We start from the raw sequence: 17,487 nt of genomic DNA, 5'->3' as shown, positions 1-17,487 counted from the left end.
GCTGTCTTGCTTATATAAGGATCAACATTCAGAGAAGGAGAGTCAGAAAATGTTAGCTGTCCCATGGTGCAACTGGATTCAAGTACACTCTCGGTTTCAGTTTGCAATTGCTCTGCTAATCTCAGTTCAACAAAGTCCCCTTTTCCTGTTCTCCACACTCAGAAGCCTTTGATTCATTTATCTTTCCAGCTTGGTTACTTCTGGAGATGTTCCAACTGCTGACAACATAGTGTTGGAAAGTCTTGGTGTAATGCTTATTCATTCTTAGATTTCTCCCTCAAGTGTGGCTAGAATATCATATAAAATTCTATATCAGATTTTAGCCAGAGAAACTATTTCATCTGAGGATTTAAAGCTGGCTTTGAATTCTAATGATCTTTTTGCACAGCAGAATAGTTTTATTTGCATATTATGAGACTAAAAATTATGGACCATATTCTATCAGAGCTGCTTTTACCTGAAGTGTTATCTCCTGTGATCTGGAGAAGGTCTAACTTATATGGAAGGCATCATCCTAGACTGAAAAGCAGCTTTTCTTCCCAGGATTTTTTGGAAGGCACTCCTGACTTCCTGGTTCCTCAGACTGTAGATCAAGGGGTTCAACATGGGAGTCACCACTATATAGAACACAGAGGCTATTTTGTCAAGGTGGTGATTCTGCCTAGAACTGGGACGTGTATACATGAAGCTAACAGAGCCATAGAAAATGGTGACAACCATGAGGTGAGATGTGCAGGTAGAAAAGGCTTTTCTTCGGCTCTTAGTGGAATCGACTTTTAAAATAGTGACCAGGATGTAAGTGTAAGAGGTGAGAACAATTGTAATGGTTATTATTATATTGAACCCAACAAAGACAAAGAGCAAAATTTCATTGAGACTGATGTCTGAGCACGCCAGCTCCAGTAGGGGAGGAATTTCACAGTAAAAATTATTAATGATGTTTGGTCCACAAAACGATAGCCTTGATGCAGCAACTGTGTGCACCAAAGCATTTACTGTCCCAGCTGCATAGGAAAGACCTACTAGCTGCATACACTTTCTTTGGGACATGGTGATTAAGTAGAGCAATGGGTTGCAGATAGCCACATAGCGATCATAGGCCATCACTGCCAGCAGGTAACCCTCAGTGGTGCCAAATGCAGCATAAAAGAAAAGCTGAGTAAAACAACCAGCAAAAGAAATTTCTTTTTTAACTTTTAAGAGATTGCTTAGGAACTTTGGGGTGACAGATGAGGAGTAACAGATGTCCAAGAAAGACAGGTTGCCGAGTAAGAAGTACATTGGGGTGTGAAGTAGTGAGGTGGACCTGATTAAGAGAATCATGCCCAGATTCCCCACCAGGGTGGTGGCATAGACCGCAAAGAAGATCACAAAGAGGGCAATTTCCACCTGAGGAAGGTCTGTTAGCCCTGTGAGTATGAAGATGTCCACCAATGTGATGTTTCCTGATTGCATCACGGTGACGCTGTGGAGAAGGGAAGAACACACAAGTCAGCATTGCTTTTTCTTTTAGAAACCCAAGAACTAAAATACTGGAAAAAGCCCAAATTCCTCTCTGATGTTGTATCAAAGTGTTGGAGAAGGCGGAGAGATGGGAGTATTCCTCAGAAATAGCTTTCATTCTGATAGATGTGCCCACACGGTGAAAAACATCCTGTATGATTTTACAGCATTAACACATCAATATTGTTTCCTAAATATACTGGACATACATTGATGGTGATAAGTGTTTGAATGGGCTTTGGTTATAAGCAAGATAAGCTGCAATGAAATATAATAACAGATTGTTGTCTACTAGGTTTTTGTAGGAATGCTTTTAGTAGGAATGTTAGACATTGCAGAGTCATGTGTTATTATACAACCAAAATACAAGTACTGTATATGCAAAGTCTCAAAGAGGAAGAAACAGCCAAGAAGCCAGTTGACTGCAGACTTTGACCATGTACATAGAGCCCTCATAACCAAAGTGTGCCTTCCATTTCAATGCAGATGTGCATACTTCCACACACACCATCAAAATGAAAAGGGGTTTTGACCAGTAAGAAGACTGAATACTATTGCTTAGAGCAGCCTTTCCAAACCTGAGGCCCTCCAGATATTCTTGAACTATCGTCATTTCCAGCCTACATGTTCAATGATCAGGGATGGTGAGAGTTGCAATCTAAAATTCTGATGGGCACCACCTTGAGTTAGGCTGCCCTAAATCTTTCCTGTTTTGAGAATTAATTGCTGATGCTATGCTGTATCTGCAGAGATTTCACCAGTGAATGCGTCTTTCAAGTTCCCTACCGTTCTCCTTTTTCCTTATTTGCCAAAATGAAGAGAGAGAAAACTTGTTAAGATCTGCGGTTGGAATGATGTGTGTGTGTGTTTGTGTCTAAAGCATATTCAGGCAATAGCAGCATAAAGCAGCAGTCAGATAGTTGCACTAATAACCACAACTCTTTTTTCACATAAACTGAGAAAATGCTCCTGAACTTACTCTCTTTCTTGAAACTTCATTGTGCCTTCAATAGTTCAAAGCATTCTGTTTCTTTCAAGGCGATTTCTCACCTGAATGCAAGTGAACCTGAATCCTTGTGAAACCAATAGCAAAATCCATCTAGTGGTTTGAAGGAAGCCAGATATACTCCAACGCTTCATGGCTCTAGGGCTTTTTTTTTTTTGCCATAATGACAAACAATTATGTTAACTTGGCTTTCATTATGACTAGTGGGGAAATCTTGATGCTCCCTGAAGTACCTCAGATCCCAAACACATGTTTACAAGACAATATGAAACATTTGTCTAATATTTACCCAGTGAAGTCAATGGAGGCCAAATTGCAGTTGCCCCCATACTCAGAAAGAACATTTGAGAAACATAACTTTTTGTATATCAAGTTACATTTAATGAAGCATCAGGATCTTTATTCAATGCACCTAACTTTCATAGTGCAGGCAGGCAGAGTCTGAGTAAGGAAGGTATGGTTGTTTCCTTCCTTTTGCCCAGAACAGGATCACTCTAGTGGTGGCATGTAGGTATGTGTGGATAATTGTTCAAAAAGTACATATGTGTAATGTGTATTACTTGGAGAAAAATGTGTGAGGACTATAAAGATGGAAATATATCCTCTCTGTCACTCACACACAAGCATTTCAGTTGCCACTCGCTGAAATCGCCCACCCTCTGCCATCCAAAATATTTACACTCTCTCTAGACCCCATCTCTGGGGTTGCCTTCACAGTTTAATGTTAAACTACCACTTGCTATGCTTGTGACTAAAGCTCCATTTCTGGCAAAGTGCTGTCTCATTTCCATTGCTCTCTGTGTACCTTACGAGGACACTCCACTAGCGAGACCAAATGAACAGATGTTAGTATTGCTGTGTCCCTGAGTATTGTGAACAGCATGCTAGTTTGGGGCTAGCTCTCCCAGGCAGACAGCAGTCTGTCCTCTGGAAGGATAGAGCAAGGGTAACCATGGGAAACCCTGACCTTGGCATAATTAAAGTTCTCATAGTCGTTCATGTTCTGGATGAGCTTATTCCTGGAAGATGGGGAAGTAATCTACAAGTGTGTATCGAGACACTTGCCCCAAGAAAATCTTGCAGCTTTGAATGTTGCTATACCATGATGTAGCAATATTCCAAAGGCATTGTTGAAGAAGAGGAGGATTTGCTGGCATGCTGGTGGAGCAGCAGCTACATGTACTTAACTGTAAGTGTTGGAGTAAACGAACAGCAGAGCAGTTTTATATGCATGTTATGAGACAAAATGTTGTGGACCATCCTTTTACGTGTAGTGCTTTCTCCTGTGATCTGGAGAAGGTCTAACTTGTATGGAAGGTATCATCCTAGACTGAGAAGCAGCTTTTCTTCCCAGGATTTTTTGGAAGGCACTCCTGACTTCCTGGTTCCTCAGACTGTAGATCAAGGGGTTCAGCATGGGAGTCACGACTACATAGAAGACAGAAGCCATTTTGTCAAGGTGGTGATTTTGCCTAGAACTGGGACGTGCATACATGAAGCTAGCACTGCCAAAAAAGATGGTGATGACCATGAGGTGAGATGTGCAGGTGGAAAAGGCTTTCCGTTGGCTCTTAGTGGACTTTATCTTTAAAATAGTGACCAGGATGTAGGTGTAAGAGGTGAGAACAATTGTTATGGTTATTGTTATATTGAACCCAACAAAGATAAAGAGCAAGATTTCATTGAGACTGATGTCTGAACAGGCCAGCTCCAGTAGGGGAGGAATTTCACAGTAAAAATTATTAATGATGTTTGGTCCACAAAACGATAGCCTTGATGCAGCAACTGTGTGCACCAAAGCATTTACTGTCCCAGCTGCATAGGAAAGACCTACTAGCTGCATACACTTTCTTTGGGACATGGTGATTAAGTAGAGCAATGGGTTGCAGATAGCCACATAGCGATCATAGGCCATCACTGCCAGCAGGTAACACTCAGTGGTGGCAAATACACCATAAAAGAAAAGCTGAGTAAAACAATCAGCAAAAGAAATTACTTTCTTCTCCTTTAAGAGATTGCCTAGGAACTTTGGGGTGACGGATGAGGAGTAACAGATGTCCAAGATAGACAGGTTGCCGAGTAAGAAGTACATGGGAGTTTGCAGTTGTGGGCTGGACCTGATTAAGAGAATCATGCCCAGATTCCCCACCAGGGTGGTGGCATAGACAGCACAGAAGATCACAAAGAGGGCAATTTCCACCTGAGGAAGGTCTGTTAGCCCTGTGAGTAGGAAGCTGTCCACCAATGTGATGTTTACCATTTGCATCATGATGACGCTGTGGAGAAGGGAAGAACACACAAGTCAATATTTCTCTTTTTAACATTTCAAGATAGGCATATTGGATAAACATTAACAACCAGTGTTACTTCTCTTTTCCTAAACTGAAATTTTTTTATCCAGATAATGCTTGGGGCTCCTTCTAACTTTCTGTCAAAGGAAATTGAAGAAGCAGATTTCTTCAGATTTAGCTGAAGTGGTAGCATAATGCTCTGTCTGCAGCAAGAAACTTTCAGGCTGCTTCAGCATCACTTATAACATTATGATACCTAGATAAAAATATTTTGGTAAAGTATGAGAATCACATAGTTTACAGTAAATAACCCAGAGTTATGAATTGTAGACTTGACTGGGGTTCTAGACAAAGGTCTAACCATGGAGTCATGGCAAGGCAATCAATTGTCTAGGACACATTGGGCATCAGATCTCAGCTCACAGTGGTTCATGAATAAGCTTCTCTAATTTACTGCTTAAGAGTCATGGACAGAGGTGAGAGAACTATGATCACTACCATGTAGCTCATGAAACCTCAGAATAGACAGATGATTTGCTCTGAACCTGAATACACATCAAATAAGGGCAAAATTAGCTGTGTTGTGGAATTGTCTTTTCCCAAGACAGTTTTAGGACTCCTTCTTTAGCAATATCCTTTAGTCCAGAAATATTTCATGATTCATTATTTGTCAAGGGATGTAGTACTTACATTTAAAATATGATTGCTGATCTGCTTACCCTTGCAGTTCTGATGGACAGAAGCTCCAGCACTAGTCCTGCTTAAACTCATGACCATTGTGGTTTTTAAGGCAGTTTGTGCTACAGAACATAATGTGTGCATGCCAACCAAAAGCAAGAGACAGACTTTTAACAGATGAGCAAGTGTTGTTCTTTGCTAGAATTCAAGCCCAGCTGTGCTCATCACTAGCACTCAGCCTGTGTTAGTATATATCTTTCTGACGGTAAGAGCTGTTTTACAATGGAATGGACTATCTCTGAAAGTGGTGGGTTCTGCTTCATTTGAGGTTTTTAAACAGAGGTTGGATGGGATTGTTTTAGCTGTGATTCCTGCATTGCAGGAGGTTGAAATAGATGACCCTTGGGGTCCCTTCAATTCTATAATATGGAAATCAAAATAGCCTGGGGTTTGAAAAGTTCTACATAAAAAAAAAAAAATCCTGGTCTGAACAGAATGAAGTCCCTCAATACTTCAACCACTTAAACTCATCCTGAGTTGGACACCTCACATTTACTCTCATTTCACTAATTTTAATAATGCTGTATACCTTACTCTTTTGTATCTAATTAAAATACCTCTTCAGCAAAGAACCCCCCCCCAAAAAAAAATAGTTTAATTCCTAAAACTGAAATCTTGAGACCATTTCTTTTGAGGTTCCACTGATGTAAATAAGACTTACTTCCAAATAAACATGGTTTGTTTTCTACCTGGTGATCTTTTGCATTTTCATATCAGTTTGCAATCTTACCTAACACTGCCTAAGTAGATAATTTGTTTCCTTTCATCTCAATATTCTAGCTGCATCTTCATGTAGATGAGTGGTTTTTCAGTTATATTCCATAGAATCCTGGCATTTCTCAGTTAACAACAAGCAATGACATACAAGCTTCTTTCCAAGGCGGCTTTTCCACCATTACACACCTTCCCAGTGAGCTCCAGCCAGGTATCCTTGGGTACATTTCAAAGCTGCATTTTCCGTTAATTTGGAAAAGCAGTACAGCCCAACTCACCTGGTCCCTGAATGAATTTTGTGTGGATTGTTCTGCAATGTTTCCTTGCTACAAATGCACACATGGGGTCAGCAACAAAGTGTTGCAGTCTGCAGTATTCCTGATCAGCATTCCATCACCCAATTTCCTTCCCCACCTCACCCACCCGGTTTTTTGTCTCCCCCTCCCAACAGTCAGTCAGCATTCCATGTCCACCATGCATGCCTATATCATTGGGTTGTTTGGAAGGGCTCTGTCCCCCTTAGTTAGGGACGTTTGCTAAATATTATTTGTCGTTCACAAAACTTTGGGGTTTCCTCAAGTCTGCCAGTATCTCCCTCATGTTTCATGTGGTTCTGTTTTGGATACCAAAAGATCCACACTCTGGGAATGAGCTCTCTATAGGATGACGATTCATCATCAGGCAAGCATTGCAGGAAATTTCAAAACTACTGTGTAGGTCGTATATCTTCCCCTTAACAGCTATTTATTTAAACTGGTCTTGTGAAGTATCATTTGTGCTATTTCTGCAGACTTTTGTTCAGTACTTCTCTAAATATCCAATCAGTTCATTTCAGTTCATTTTTTTATATAAAAAAAATGCTTCTCTCACAGCTGCTTCTGGAGGGATATTGATAACAAAAGCATATTCCAGCAAGCAAAAACACAGAGCTGCTTAAAAATTAGACTGCTAGTAACCACACTGTCTAAGCGATGCAAGCATTTTGTCATTCTGTTTCTTTCCAGTTTAATGCTGATCACTTGATGGGTTTCTCTGTGTGGGGCACACAGCAAAATGCTTCTGCCAAAGTAAGGAATTAAAATTCCAACCCCCCCCCCCAAAAAAACCCCTCAAAATAATATAGAAGCTTCCTATAATCACAGAAAAATGATGTTGTTTCTTTTGCTCTCTTTGGAACTAAAAAGGAGAAGACGATCCCATCGAGGAAAGTCTTGGCTTTGGGACCTTATCCCTAAAGGATTTCAGACCCATATGAACATTGATTCCTACCAATTACATGGTGAAGACAAATGCGAGCCAAATTACAACTATCTGAAAGATTTGTCGCTGGGGAATGTGAAGCACAACTGGGATGATTTTGTGACACTCCCCAAATCTTTATTTATTTATTTTGGGTTGTATACAACTAACCTGTCCCATCAGTGCAACGATTTCTGCTCATGCTCTTCTTCCTGTCTCTTATATGCCATTTGCCCTCCCCCAACATGCTCTAGAGGGTTGGGGGAACCCCCAAAACAATTTGGGACAGCACGGGGGAAGAAGAGGGGGGATAAAGTTTCATTGCACAATCAGAAATCCTTGCACTAATAGAATGTTCGTTTAGAATGTTGGACTCCACCTATTACGTTGATCCTATATCTTCAACACAATCATGCTTCCCACCTGTTTGACACTGTCAGGGCAGCTAATGAAAATGTAATAAAAACAATGTATGGTAAGATAATATTGCATTCTACACAGGGCTTTTTTTTCAGCCATTACTCACTGGAACTCAGTTATGGCACCTCTCAGGGGGGCACCATTGCCATTATAAGAGAACAAGCTTTTTCTATATAGAAAAATAGCACTGCACAAAGCCAAGGATTCTTGACAGGGGCCTAATTCACATTTTAAACTATGGAAGATGGAAGGGACATGTGTTAGTCCAGCACCAGGCTATTGCTGTTGCAGCTCAGTGGATAAAAGCGGGGTATCGTACATGAAGTGTGATTGGTGTGTGGGGGGGGTGTTGTTTGCTGAAGCACAGCTTGCAGAAATGATAGCAGAGATTTATCTAAAGCCAGCAATTACACTTATCTGTCCCAACACTTGAAAATCGTCTTTGTGTAACCATTATCCTGGACAGTTTCCAATCTGCCCTAGGACTGAATGAGTGGGCCCAGTATCCCTGAAGGAGCATTTCCACCCTCATCGTTCAGCCCAGACACTGAGGTCCAGCTCCAAGGGCGTTCTGGCAGTTCCCTCACTGCGAGAAGTGAGGTTACAGGGAACAAGGCAGAGGGCCTTCTCAGTAGTGGCACCTGCCCTGTGGAATGCCCTCCCATCAGTCGGCGGTTTGAATCCGCGCAATGGGGTGAGCACCCATTGCTCTGTCCCAGCTCCTGCAAACCTAGCAGTTCGAAAGCATGCCAGTGCAAGTAGATAAATAGGTACCACTGCAGCAGGAAGGTAAATAGTGTTTCTGTGCACTCTGGCTTCCATCACAGTGTCCCATTGTGCCAGAAGTGGTTTAGTCATGCTGGCCATATGACCTGGAAAGCTGTCTGTGGGCAAATGCTGGCTCCCTCAGCCTGAAAGCAAGATGAGAGCCACAACCCTATAGTCGCTTTTGACTGGGCTTAACCATCCAGGGGTCCTTTACCTTTACTTATGCTTTTTTAAAAAAAAAAATGTAGCAATTAGATGGAAAACAGAAAGAAATTGAAAGTAGACTGATTCATCCATCCCGAGTCTATTTTTATGTGGTACATTCTCTCTTAATGGTGGAATGTTCTCAAATTCCTATGTATAAGTAGCATCACAATGCATTAGGAACACACACACTGGTTTTGCAAGTGATCACTTATCTAAATAGTTTTTAGTACCTAACAGCACATTGAGGGCAGCAGTTCAATATAATATCACCAATACAGTAGCAGTACCTCTAAAACAGGCAGGCAAACCTGTGAGCCTCCAGATAGAACAGGACTACATCTCCCATCATCCCTAACCATGGCAATGCTGGCTGGGGCTGATGAGAGTTGTGGTCCAACAACAACCGAAGGACGAAAGGTTCACTACCTCTTTTCTAAATTAGGTACTTGAATTGGCTACCTGCTGTTAAACATCCTTTATTCACTGCTTTGTATTTATTAATTTTAATTGCTATGTATCTTATAAATTGCTAGGAAATGTGTTCACTTCTTTAAAAACAGTCTTAATGAAACTTTTTATACAGTTGGTTAGGTTTTTTTGTATCATTTGGTATAGTACTGCCACACAGTGGTTGCTGGTTATATTATTGTTGGCATGCTGGAATGTTTATCATATTTGTTATTAACTGATAGTTTATTTATGATGACTTAAAAAATAAAGTGTTCCTAGTACTTAAACTGAGCTATTTGTTAGCTTGCTGTTATGCTTTGAAATGATTTTGTATTTGCTTTGCATTGTAGTGATGTAATGATTTGCATTTTTGTTGTTCTGTTGTGAACCACCACCCCCCCCCCGCCGGGCAGATTTATATGAAGCAGCGGCATACAAATTTAAATAATAAATGCCCATCCAAGACAGGTTAGAACAATAAAATTTTCAAAATACCAGCAATAAAAAACCATCAACCACCCCTCCTCACAAGAGAACAGCCAATAAAAATTTTCAGTCAGTCGATTAAAACACCTTGTAGAACAATAACAAGCCACAATCCAGAGCATTAAACATCAGTCATAAATATGTCATGTCATGGTCTTTTGAAAGGCTTGAAGCATGGGAGCCTGTCCACTGAGAGGGAGTTTGAAAGTCATGAGGCCACCACAGAAAAGGCCCTTTTCCTTGTAGATCAGCCTCACTGATCTAGGTAGTGGGCACACAAGGAAGGTCTCTGTTGTAGATCTCAGCATGCAAGCAGGCTGATATGGGTGCAGGATGACCATGAAATAGCTTGGGCACAAACCGTTTTATTTATTTATTTTTTATAAAAAATTTTATTGCATTTTCAATTTACAAGATCAGAAATATAGAGACTTAGAAAAGAAAAAAGAAAAAGAACAAACAAAAAAAACAGAAAAAGAAATAATCCAACTTTCAAACACATTTTTACATTACTAACTGGACTTCCCCACATCTCCCTCACCCTGCGTTCTTTACAATAAAACATATCAGCAAATTATTACCTTGTTTCGTACCTTATTTATAGCTTTCAAAATATTATACTTCTAAATCTAAAGTTCCTTTTATCAGCCATTGGGCACAAACCGTTTTAAAATGTGAAGATAAAAACCAGCACTTTGAATTGGGCTTGGAATTAAAGCATCAACCAGTACAGTCATGGTGTCAACAGAATCTAAGGACCTCAGTCCCCTCAGAGTTCTGGCAGCTGCAGTCTGAACTAGCTGAAGTTTCCAAAATCAAACCTGGACATTTAATTTGTTTTGTTTTCATCTCCACATAAGCAGACTAATCATTGACTTGCACTCAGAGAGTTTTGCCCCTGTGTGCTTCTAAGACCAGAAAATCCCCAGGGAACAGATCCCCACGCTGCAAATTCTCAATATAAAGACTCCTGTCTGTGGGATGCAATGCCATATGTAGGAAGCAGCTTGCTTTGCATGCAGAGATTTCAGAAATTTATGACTGGGTAGAGGTAGAAAGGCATGGAGCAAAGGGAGAATTTCTTTCCATAGAAGAGGCAAAGATGCTATGCCCAGAACCAGAACCCAAAATCAGTGCGGGAATAACTAAAACACTCAGCCCATAAGTGAAGATCTCAGAACCAGACAAGAACACAACCTGGTAAGTTTAAATATCTCTGATACTGGCTCTAGAATAACAACCTAATGTAGTCTGAAAATATTTCTTTAGCAAGACCAAAGAAAACAGCAATTTGCCCTTACACAATCTGCCAGGTGATGGAAGCAGAAATCTGAGGAAAGTTAGAGCACCAATTCTAGTCAGATTAGTGAGTGACTCTGTTCTGTTATGTCTAAGTATCTTCCTTAGAAAGCAAAGTTGTAGATTTTGGGTAGAACATTGCACTAACCTGATTTTCTGATCAGTGCAAGCACTTCCGCTTGTCCAAAGGAATGTTCTCCCCCTTTCCCCCCCCCCATACACTGTTCTGAGTGTTCTGTCAACCCTGCAAGGCGAATTAGAGGACACCCATGTGGGAAGGATAGGGGGAATAGCTTCTGTTAGCACATCAACCTATTACAGCGCTACCTCGGGTTACAGACGCTTCAGGTTACAGACTCCGCTAACCCAGAAATAGTACCTTTGGTTAAGAACTTTGCTTCAGGATGAGAAGTGGCACAGAGGCAGCAGGAAGCCCCGTTAGCTAAAGTGGTATCTCAGGTTAAGAACAGTTTCAGGTTAAGAACGGACCTCCAGAATGAATTAAGTTCTTAACCCGAAGTACCACTGTATCTCATTCAGCAGTTAAAATGGACTCCAGGGTTGACTTTCCTCACTGGCACACTGCAAAGTCATATGCATGCATTTGTTTCATTTGCTCAGACTAGAAACTGTATGGTATAACAGGGAAAATTGAGTTCCCAAATGTTCCCTTAAGAGTAGAAATTTGTTTCCTAGGTTCTGAGTAACAGATTCTTACAGAGGGAATGTAAGAACTGAAGGGGAGGAAATAAGTTGTAACACAGGGTTGAGGAACTGGATCTGGCCAACAAATTTTAGTGTCAGTGTTTTTATTATATATAGATATCATTGCAAACTGCTTTGAATTAAATAATATAGCAGCATATAATTTTTTTAAAAATAAATAAATAAAAATCCAGAACTGAATCTCCCCGCATGAGCCACATTCAACCCACATGCTTTGAAAGTAAGCCTTTCAGGTGCAAATCATGAAGCCCCCATGATCAGATGATAACCAGGACTCCAAAGCTCAGCACAGAGCCCTGTGTGGTGCTTTGAAGCCCTGACGACCAGGTGGTTGTTGGGGTTTCAAAGCACCGCACTCAGCTCTAGGCAAGGGCTGAGCTTTGTGCAGATGCCTGCAAACCCAATTTTTTGCCCAGCCACTTCTTTGCTAGCTCCACGCTCAGTTTCACATATGACATCAGATAAAGAGCAGGTGAGCATGGGTTGGCAAAAATTACCTTGCAAACCAAATGGTGTAAACATGTTAAATTTGCATACTGATACTGAATATTATTGCCCTAACAATGTTTTAAAAGATTAAAGGTAGCATCCAACTTTAATCAGAGAGCAGATGACCTATGGAAATCTATGGCTTAGCTGGATAAAATCCTGAAGGTTTTAATGGCTGATCAAGCTAGAATTGAGTCCTTTGGTCTTTTACACTTAGGAAGTGTATCTTTATGATCCTGATACTTCTTAGTGCTTTATGATTGTGTGTGTTAAGGTATATTTTGCTCTTGCTAGTTCTAGTTAGTTGTGTTATTTTTTTGTACTGTAGTTTTATTCTGTTTTCTTTTAGAGTTTCTTGTTGGTCATTGTTAACTTTTATTGTTAACCATCCAGAGGACATTGCTAAATGGCTGGTATGCAAATGATGTAAAATAAATAAATGAATGCACACACAAGCTTAGCATGTTGTTTCCTGCCTAGGGAAATGACAGGCACCTGCCAACATTTATGCATCACTTATCCAATGTTCATCTAAACTGATGTAAAATACTCAAGAAATATATTATATACACATTACTTTTTATTTTTCAATAAAGAATATATACATTTTTAAAATCCCGAAATGTGCATATCCATTTCCCACATTTTCCATCATACGGGATGATTAGGAGGATGACAGGTACGGTCTGTTGCGACAATAGTTAAGTTAGTGTTAGTTTTCAACCAAGTTTAAGACATCACCATTGTTTCTCTCCACTGTTTTACAGGTTTTGTATTCTGTTATGATGGCCCAATGGAATCAAACCACAGTTTCAGAATTTATTCTTGCGGGATTCACAAACAACCCAGTGCTTCGCATTTCCCTCTTCGCAGTGTTTCTGACCATCTACGCGATCACTCTTCTGGGAAATCTCGGGATGATAGCACTGATTCACCTTGACCGCCACCTTCAAACACCCATGTACTTCTTCCTCAGCAACCTGTCCTTCTCAGATCTTTGTTACTCCACTGTCATCGTCCCCAAAACGCTGGCAGATTTCTTGGCTGAGAAGAAAGCCATTTCGTTCACTGGCTGTGCTGCCCAGTTTTATTTCTATGCTGTCTTTGCCACTGTAGAGTGTCTCTTGCTAGCAGCCATGGCCTATGACCGCTATGTAGCAATCTGCAACCCATTGCTTTACCCAGTTGTCATGTCTAGGAAGGTCTGCATTTGGCTTGTACTGGCTTCATACCTGGCGGGGTGTGCCAACGGCATGATACACACAAACACCACCTTCCGTCTTCCTTTCTGTGGCTCTAATGTCATTAACCACTTCTTTTGCGATGTACCCTTAATACTGAAGCTTGCTTGCTCCAACACAATGCTCAACCACATCCTGCTATTCGTGATCTCTTCCCTGATAGGTCTCTGTTCATTCCTCACCATCCTCATCTCTTACATCTACATCCTCATCACCATCCGTCGGATCAGCTCATCTGAGGGACGCAAGAAAACCTTATCTACCTGTGGCTCCCATATGATGGCTGTCACCTTGTTCTACACCACCATCCTTTTCATCTACCTGAAGCCCACCTCAAGTGACGCTGATGCCCAAGACCAAGTTGCTGCTGTCTTTTATACAGTGGTGATCCCCATGGTGAACCCTTTGATCTACAGCCTGAGGAATAAGGAGGTGAAGGCGGCTCTGAAAAGGATCGTGAGGAAGAAAGGTATTTCCGCTGAGGCATAAATTATGCACTTTGGGTGCTTCCAGGTGGGTGATAATTGTGAGATCGGTGCTCCTCTTACATGCAAGTCTTTGGCAGGGCTAGCATGACATCATTGTCATCAAAACAGCACGGACTAAGATCCTCCAGCTGAGAACTTCTGTTGGTTCCCCATATCCCTGAGGTTTGGTTGGTCACCACTAAGGGTAGAGATTTTAATGTGGCAGGCCCTGACCCATGGTATTACTTGCCTGCAGAGATTCAACGGAAACCATCCCTCCCTTCATTCAGATGTCTCTTGAAGTCTTCCTTGTTGGGCCTGCCCTTTGCAACATTAATTTCCTTTATAATCCGATCAGTATTTATTGATGTTTTAAATAATGCTTTTAAATGGATATCTTTGTTAACCTTGCTTTTACATGTTGTATTCCACCTTGTTATGTTGTTTTATGAATGTGTGCCCTATAAATTCATGAATTAAATAAATAAACTCACTGCCTCACCTCTTCATACATGATGAAGTGCCTACTTCCCTTGAGCTCTGTGATATGTTCTTGAGGGATCTGCAGAAGGGCCTATGGGGTGTTATAGAGATGCTAGGCTAGGTTAGCTTCCTCTTGTGGGAAGAAAAGTGCAGGATATAGTGGTTAGCACCCTGCGGCATCAGATTATGAAGAGATTCTTACCCAATCCTGCCACTTGTAGCTTTCCAGTATGAGATGTACTTGCCTAGACTTTTCACCTGGTTCATCTGTGTGGGATCATTTCCTGCTTGCATGGTTTCCAGTCAGTCCCTTGTAATACTACCCCTGACTATCAGCACAGTTTCCACCTGTCACATGCAGCACCCTGGTTTGCAAGAAGAATCAGCTCAAAAACAGCCAGCAAGGTCAGGTTATCAGTTCCCTTAGGGAGTCACCATGGCTTCAAACAGGGCAGACGCAAAGCTTTCTCTCCTTGCTCAACGCACCTCACGGTTGTGTCAATCTTTTATGGGACATGCTTCTTCATATATGTGTGTCCCAGTTCTGGTTCCAGCTCATCAGTTGATGTGGACAAGATGGTCTTTGTGTTCTACACTATGATGATCCCCATTCTGAACCCTTTGATCTACAGCTTGAGGAACAAAGAGGTGAAAGATTCTGTGAAGCGGCTGATCAAGGGGAAGGGCTTTCTACAGAATGGGGGGGGGGGAGCATAGATTCAGTTATGTAAAAGAAAGAATGAATCATAGGTAGCCAACGTTGTGACCTCCTATTGTTACTGGTTTGCAGCTCCCATTACCCCTGACCATTGGCCAGGCCAGCCTGGCAGAATATGGCAAGAGTTGGAGCTAAGATAACTCAGTTGATGACATGTATTCTGTTACTCTCTTCAATTAAATTTATAAGGTAAAAGGAAGAGTGGGAGGTTTTTAGGAATATAAACAAAGCCCATGAGGTTTTGAGGTGCTAAAACAATGATTTTCAAGGTTCCTCATCTAGGGCTTGCAATTAGATAAGAGATAAACCAGAATTTATAGCAGGAAGGTAGCATGTTACATGTGCTTAATAGTTAGATCAGGATGAGGAAATGAGTCTGTTATAATGTTATGGGGCTACAATCTGGTTTAAACATTCAAGAAGTGGTGATTTAAGATTAGAACAAGCTTTGGGGCGATTGATTTACGTGGCACTGAAAGAATTTGAAAGGCACTGAGAGCTTCATGAAAAACTGTTGGCTAGAAACCAGGACGCGTAAGGAAAAAGGCAGTTTAGGAAGCTGGCTTGTGTTCCTAAATCAGGGGTGGGCAACACTTTTCAGCTCAACAACTACATTTCCCTGTGGGCAACCTTCTGGAGTCCATCTGCCAATGGTGGGCAGGGCTTAAAGGAAAAGTCGACAGGATGACCTTTATATAGTGAGCTGTATTATCCAGCAATGCAAAAGTCAGAGACAGTGCATATCTCGCTATACATTATACAGGCAAGCAAGAGGCATTATCATACTTCAAGGATGCATTCCATCAAGACAAAAGCATTTGAGAAGGGCACATGTGGAACAGGGTGAAGCCCAGGGGAGAAAGGGTGCATCCTGGAGAGAGTCTCAGGAGCCAGACTGAAAGAATTTGGTCTCTGGGCTAAAGGCTCCTGTCTGCTTCCCCAAACCATAGCAGAGTGGTTTAACAATCTTATCCTTACTCCCATGGAACTTTGATCATAGCTCTGAGAGAGGAATAGGGGGTCTCCTAAGAACTCTCAGCATCCTTAACAAACTGCAGTTTCCAGGATTTTTTGTGGAAGCCATGACTTGTTAAAGTGGTATGGTACTGCTTTAAATGTATAGAGCAATGAGGTCTAAGAGGAAACTTCACAAATGTTTAGAGCAGATTGAACATCAACAGATGCCAGTCACCTGACAACCCAGCCATCTGGGTCCACAGGGCTGAGGGGATGAGGGATCCAACCTGCTGACTCGATCTAGTTCCCCACCCATGGTTTATATGAAACCCCCAATTCTGCTAAAGTTTGTCACAACTTGGTCCCATCGCAATGGGTTTTGAGCTCCTTGTGACTAACTTGGTCTAGTAGTTTCAAGGAACTGCTTGTGAACAACTTTAAATTTCATGTTCCTGTTCTTTCATACCACCTCATCAGTAGAACTCAAGATAGCATCCATATTCTACACAACAGGAATGTAGGCAGCTGATCAGAATATTTCTCCAAATGGTCCAAGACTGTCCGCTTTAGCAGGCAGGGTCTCTCCGGGGTCTCATGGAGATGAGAGATGAGGAGAGTCAATGTAATTGTGAGAGGGGCTAACAAACCAATCAGTTTGGAAATTCCCATGATTAGGCTGATTTTGTTGAGAGCACTTTTGAATGTCTACATTTTAATGTTTGCTGAATTTGGGGATTGATTGTTTTATGTACACATTGCTGTTGAAACAGTAGTGAAATGCACTATGTTGTGAAAGTAATTGCTACTGAAATTGCTGGTATGGTTTTTTTAAAAAAATATTTTATTAATTTTCCATTTATGTCATCACATCATTATGTAATCTAATAATAATAATAATAATAATAACAACAACAACAACAACAACAACAACAACAGCAACAATTTATTTGTACCCCGCCCATCTGGCTGGGCCTCCCCAGCCACTCTGGGGGGCTTCCACAAAGACCAAAAATACACTAAGATGTCACACATTAAAAACTTTCCTGAACAGGGCTGCCTTAAGATGTCTTCTGAATGTCAGGTAGTTGTTTATCTCTTTGATATCTGATGGGAGGGAGTTACACAGGGCGGGCGCCACTACCGAGAAGGCCCTCTGCCTGGTTCCCTGTAGCTTTGCTTCTCGCAATGAGGGAACCGCCAGAAGGCCCTCGGCGCTGGACCTCAGCATCCGGGCAAAACGATGGGGGTGGAGACACTCCTTCAGGTTATTATCCACTTTCCTTCT

At 41.4% G+C, this 17,487-nt stretch overlaps 3 protein-coding genes across 3 annotated transcripts; 1 reads left to right on the top strand and 2 right to left on the bottom strand.

The window, feature by feature from the left end:
• Positions 1 to 495: 495 nt before the first annotated feature.
• On the bottom strand, positions 496 to 1,455 carry LOC309350700 (olfactory receptor 5J3-like; the record flags this gene model as incomplete). Its single annotated transcript, XM_081877762.1, has 1 exon — positions 496 to 1,455. One exon carries the CDS (start codon positions 1,453 to 1,455, stop codon positions 496 to 498), a length of 960 nt encoding a protein of 319 aa, XP_081733888.1.
• Positions 1,456 to 3,773: 2,318 nt separating this feature from the next.
• LOC309350627 (olfactory receptor 5J3-like) lies at positions 3,774 to 6,660 on the bottom strand (the record flags this gene model as incomplete). Its single annotated transcript, XM_081877649.1, has 2 exons — positions 6,531 to 6,660; positions 3,774 to 4,785 (listed from the first exon to the last, which is right to left on the bottom strand). Exon 2 carries the CDS (start codon positions 4,776 to 4,778, stop codon positions 3,774 to 3,776), a length of 1,005 nt encoding a protein of 334 aa, XP_081733775.1. The 5' UTR covers positions 4,779 to 4,785; positions 6,531 to 6,660.
• A 6,458-nt stretch (positions 6,661 to 13,118) lies between these two features.
• LOC309350749 (olfactory receptor 5AP2-like) lies at positions 13,119 to 14,386 on the top strand (the record flags this gene model as incomplete). The annotated part of the gene is made up of 1 exon (XM_081877912.1): positions 13,119 to 14,386. One exon carries the CDS (start codon positions 13,119 to 13,121, stop codon positions 14,064 to 14,066), a length of 948 nt encoding a protein of 315 aa, XP_081734038.1. The 3' UTR covers positions 14,067 to 14,386.
• Positions 14,387 to 17,487: the final 3,101 nt, after the last annotated feature.

Source organism: Podarcis erhardii (assembly GCF_964252035.2).
Source record: "Podarcis erhardii genome assembly, chromosome: 1".
Taxonomy (NCBI): domain Eukaryota; kingdom Metazoa; phylum Chordata; class Lepidosauria; order Squamata; family Lacertidae; genus Podarcis; species Podarcis erhardii.
Note: the sequence above shows the minus strand (reverse complement) of the source record. Positions and strands in the feature narration are given on the sequence as shown.